Source organism: Podarcis melisellensis, assembly GCF_964234715.1.
Source record: "Podarcis melisellensis genome assembly, chromosome: 1".
Classification (NCBI taxonomy): Eukaryota; Metazoa; Chordata; class Lepidosauria; order Squamata; family Lacertidae; genus Podarcis; species Podarcis melisellensis.
This window is the reverse complement of record NC_138528.1, coordinates 72,606,630-72,610,866: the sequence shown is the minus strand read 5'-3', so window position 1 is coordinate 72,610,866 and position 4,237 is coordinate 72,606,630. Positions and strand designations below refer to the sequence as shown.

The 4,237-nt window shown below is 51.7% G+C and overlaps 1 protein-coding gene across 1 annotated transcript; it reads right to left on the bottom strand.

The window, feature by feature from the left end:
* Nucleotides 1-303: 303 nt before the first annotated feature.
* On the bottom strand, nucleotides 304-3,905 carry CDKN1C (cyclin dependent kinase inhibitor 1C). The gene is made up of 3 exons (XM_081904597.1): nucleotides 2,318-3,905; nucleotides 1,668-1,794; nucleotides 304-1,092 (listed from the first exon to the last, which is right to left on the bottom strand). Exons 1-2 carry the CDS (start codon nucleotides 2,910-2,912, stop codon nucleotides 1,673-1,675), a joined length of 717 nt encoding a protein of 238 aa, XP_081760723.1. The 5' UTR covers nucleotides 2,913-3,905; the 3' UTR covers nucleotides 304-1,092; nucleotides 1,668-1,672.
* Nucleotides 3,906-4,237: the final 332 nt, after the last annotated feature.

Here is a 4,237-nt window from a genome sequence, read left to right as displayed (position 1 = left end):
CTTGAGTGTGGTTTTTGTGCAGTACAATGTCTGCAGCCAAACTTTCTTATGCAAGTTGTTTAATCAGGTGTGAGGTGAACATAACTTTAATCTAATGTCAGTCTATCCATCAGGTTTGCTCCCAAAGTACACAGAAGCTGACAGTCCTGCTCTTACATAAGGAACCAATGACCGTTATTGCATAATATTAACAGTGATGTTACACTGAATTTGAAGAAGCCAAAGAAAATAAAATTGTGTGCACCGGGGTGGGGGTTCCAATCGCAGAGTGATAAGAATAAAAGCTATAAACACCAAGGCAGCTTATTGACATTTGATTCCTTTTTATTTTAACATTGTGGCATAAATTTGCAGTGGCAGTGGTACAGACCGGCTCAGGAACCATTGTATCAGATTTATTTTCAAGTAATAACTAATTTTGATTCATAGCTACATTTTGTGAATGCAAAAAAAACCCACTATAAAAATAAATTTACATTTTTGTAAATAACAAAAAAGCAAATATATAGTGCCCTTTGGCTTAACCAAATAAGAAAAACAAAAACCAAACACACAAAACAGACTACTGGGTGTCAACCAAAGTTATCCGCTTTTTTTCTTCTTGACATAAATAGAAAATATAAGTTAGTATAACTCTTAAGTTGTTTTTTTTGTTTGTTTTTTTTTACAAATATACATTTTTTGTTTGTTTTGCACTGAGAGATCAGCAGAGATTAAACATTTATATAAATGACTTTAAAGCTTTTACACTTCTGGCCAGTGTACTCACATTAGGCATAATACATTTTTAATATATATAAAACGTAATACATTGCACAGTTGTAAATTAACACTGCTCCGTCAGGTGGCTTGTAGTCGGGCCACTTTTGCTACATAGAGGTACAAGCAGTTCCTTCTGGGGCACGAGTAGAAGAGGAGGAACGAAAAAAAAACAAAACGGGGAAGAAGAAAAAAACACACACACAACCAGGGGATTCTTCCTCCCTATTCTGGGTCTCTCTTGCCAGTCCCTTTTAACGTGTGGAGGAGGAAGGGCCTCTCAAGCTCTTGTGTTTCCAAGGAAACAATCACTTCGGTGTTGTAGTGCAAAATCTGCAAGAGAAGAACAAGCGCATACATAGCACAAACTTGCACAGAGGACTCCCGGGCGACGTCGCAACTGGACGGAGTAGTTGGCCGATACAAAGAGACTCCCCCCGCCCGCCCCCTCCTCCTCCTCGCTCTCCCCTCCCCCGAGGAGCAACTGATGAGTCAGCAAAAGCGGTGGAGGAGGGGGCGGAATGGCTTTTTTTTAAAAAAAGAAAGAAAAAGCAAGCAAGCCCCATGCAATATCTGACCATCAGGAAGTTACTCCAGATCGGGGGCCCGAGGGAGAAGAATGGGGAACACACCCAACTGACCAGTCAGGAGAGGCTCCTTTTGCAAGCCTCCGCTACCTTCCCATTCCCTTGCAATCCCCGCCAAGTTTTGGCAGCGGCCCCAACTGTTCTGCAAACGACCAGTCACGCACGAGAGGTCGCCCCTCTCCGAGAGGCAGGGCGGAGCAGGAGGGGCGAGCTGCTTCCCAAGGCCGATCGAAACCCCCCTCCCTCCCCCCCAAAAAACTTGCACCCGTTTCTAAGTATTAAAAAATAGCCGATCTTGACGTGCACCCATCGCTCGCTCACCTCGTTCATCGGAGCCTTTTCCGGGGGGTCTGCTCGGCGGGGACAGCAGAGACCGAAGCTGGCAAGGCGCTGGGATGATCCCCGGACACTTTCGAGTCTACGACTCTTTTCCGCTTGGCGAAGAAATCTGCGGATCAGACCCAGGAGAAAGAGGGAGGGGAGGGATTAGCAGGGATTCTGTGCGTGTGTGTTATTTTTTGGGGGTCACTCGAGCCAAGAGCTTCGAGCTGGAAAGGGACACACCCCACCCTCGGTCAGGAACGGGAGAAAAACAATCGCGTTACACACCAGGGACCCGCCCTGCTTGGCTCGCCCGGGCGCCGCCACGGAGCGCCTGGCTCTGGGCTCCCCCTGTCGGCGAGCGGCGGGCGCAGCAGCTGCTGGGGTTTGTTTACGTCGCAAAGGGGAGGCAGCAGCCGCCGCCGCCGCGATGTGCTGCGTAAGCATTTTCCTTCCCCGCTCCACCAACCCCCGGGTACCTGCGCGGAATTTTAAGCAGAGGCAGCGCCTCCGGGCAACGTTTTAAGACGCCGCGCAGATGAGGAAGGGGTGGGGCGCCCCCATAACTCGGCCTGGGAGGGGCAAAGTGGAAGCAACCCCCCCAAAAAACAGGCACAAGTGCAACCCAATCCGACGGCAGCGCTGCTTACCTGTGATGTGCGCTACACTGGCCGACGACGCCCTTTTCAGCGCCGCCGCGGCGCACGGGACAGGCTTGATTATAATCCCTGAGTAGCTGTGGAGCTGAGCGGCCCGGTTCTCCTGGTTGAGGCGCTCCTCGCCCGCCGACCTAGTGCTTTCCAAGGGGGCCGTCTTGCCCGGAGAGCTGAGCGGGGAGGGGGCCGAGGGCACCCCCGTCCCCTGGGGATCGGCCTCCGCAGGCGCCTCGGCGCTTCCCGGAGGCGGCGGAGGCGCCTTGGAGCGGATCACCAGCACCGGGAAGCGGCACTTGCCGACCTGCAGCGTCTCCCGGTAGAAAGCGGGCACGGCGCCTCCGTCCACCTCTTCCCACTGCAGCCTGCCCGGGCCGCCCAGCGGCGTGTCGCTCTGGAAGTTGTAGTCCCAGCGCTTCTGGCCGTCCTCGCAGATCTCCCGCAGCTTGCTCTTCAGGTCCCGGTTCAGCTCGTCGTGATCCACGGGGCCAAAGAGGTTCCTGCACACCCCGGTGCGAGCGTGCAGCGGGAAAGTCCGCCGAGCCGCCAGGCGCTCCAGAGCCGAGGCGCTCGAGAGGTGCACGTTGGACATGATGGTGGCGGCGCCTAGTAGTAGTAGTAGTAGTAGAAGTAGTAGTAGTAGTAAGAGGGAGCGGGCAGGTTCCTTCTCCGCCCGACGAGGCAGCGGGTCCGATCGCCTTGGCAAATCCAAATCACAACCCCGGAGAGCAGGGCTGGGCTTTCGCCGCCTCCCTTCGCTGGGGGCCCGGAATAACCTGCGCGCGCCCCGATCCCCTCCGCCTTAACCTGCCCACCTTCCGCGCCTCGCTCCGCTTCTAGCAAGCCTGCCTGGGGCTGCCTCGCTTTTTAAAGCTCTCACCGAGTGAGTTCGAGCAAAACATCGATTAACATAATACTATTTCTCTGCAATAACACTCTTGCCATTGGTAGACGCTCCATTCTACCCAGGGCGTCGGACCGCCTCCCCAGGCTCCTTATTGGGTGAAAGGCGAAGTGTGGCAAGGCGCCAAAACTGTCCTTCTCCTTGCCATTGGATAGCGTGGCTTGTCCGTCACGGATGTGTTTAGAAAAATTGGGGGGGGGGGAGTTAGAGAGGGAGAGGAGAGAAGGCGGTGGCGAGTATCATGCGATTTAAAGAGATGGTTGAGTAACATGACACCCAGCCCACGGCTCAGCTCCCTTTGTTTGCAGTCGGCGACGGCTGCTTCTCTGCGAGTACTTTTTTGTTTTGTTATTGTCACTGCGCTATTTTTTTAACACGAGAACTAGTGGAAGCACAGAATTACTGGAGGATTGGGTGGGTTTTAGATTTCTGTTTGTGTTTGCAAGATTGAACAACTTTTCTACCCAGCATCTGAGAGTAAAAAATTCAAACGGCTTTGTGTAGAAAACAAATGTTATATGTACAGTGGGGCTCCAAACGTTAACCGACTTTCAAGGAGTTGACGACTGCAAAAGGCAGCGAAGGGAACGGATTAATCCTAATATGTTTAGCATTCTTAGTAACAAGAGAGTCAATTGCTTGATAGGTTTTGAAACTGCATCCGGACTGGGACATGTAGGAAAATGAAAGCATTCTGTCTTTTTTCATTAAAAGAAAACCACTTAATCTAAGCTCGCTGTCTTAACTACACTGAATTGCCAAAGATTAACTGACTTGTGCGTAATACATCTTTGCAGGTCATTGCAAATGTTGCCATCTGTGGTTACTGGAGGGGGAGTTGAGTTGCCGAACTCTACATCTGCAACCAAGTGTCTGAGGCATCCTGATGGGAGTTTCGTACAGGGCTTCCAGCTTTACCAGAGTGAGGATTTCTCCCCCTCCCTTTGATGCTCCACCCCAACAAAAGAAAAAGAGCGAGCAAGCCAAAGAGTACCCTATTCTCAATGGTTTGG

Excerpts from the sequence above, each read along its gene's own strand:
- CDKN1C (XM_081904597.1), bottom strand. The coding sequence starts at position 2,912 with ATGTCCAACGTGCACCTCTCGAGCGCCTCGGCTCTGGAGCGCCTGGCG. Across the intron at positions 1,795-2,317 it reads CAGTGTAGCGCACATCACAG|ATTTCTTCGCCAAGCGGAAA; the intron begins GTAAGCAGCGCT and ends TCTGATCCGCAG.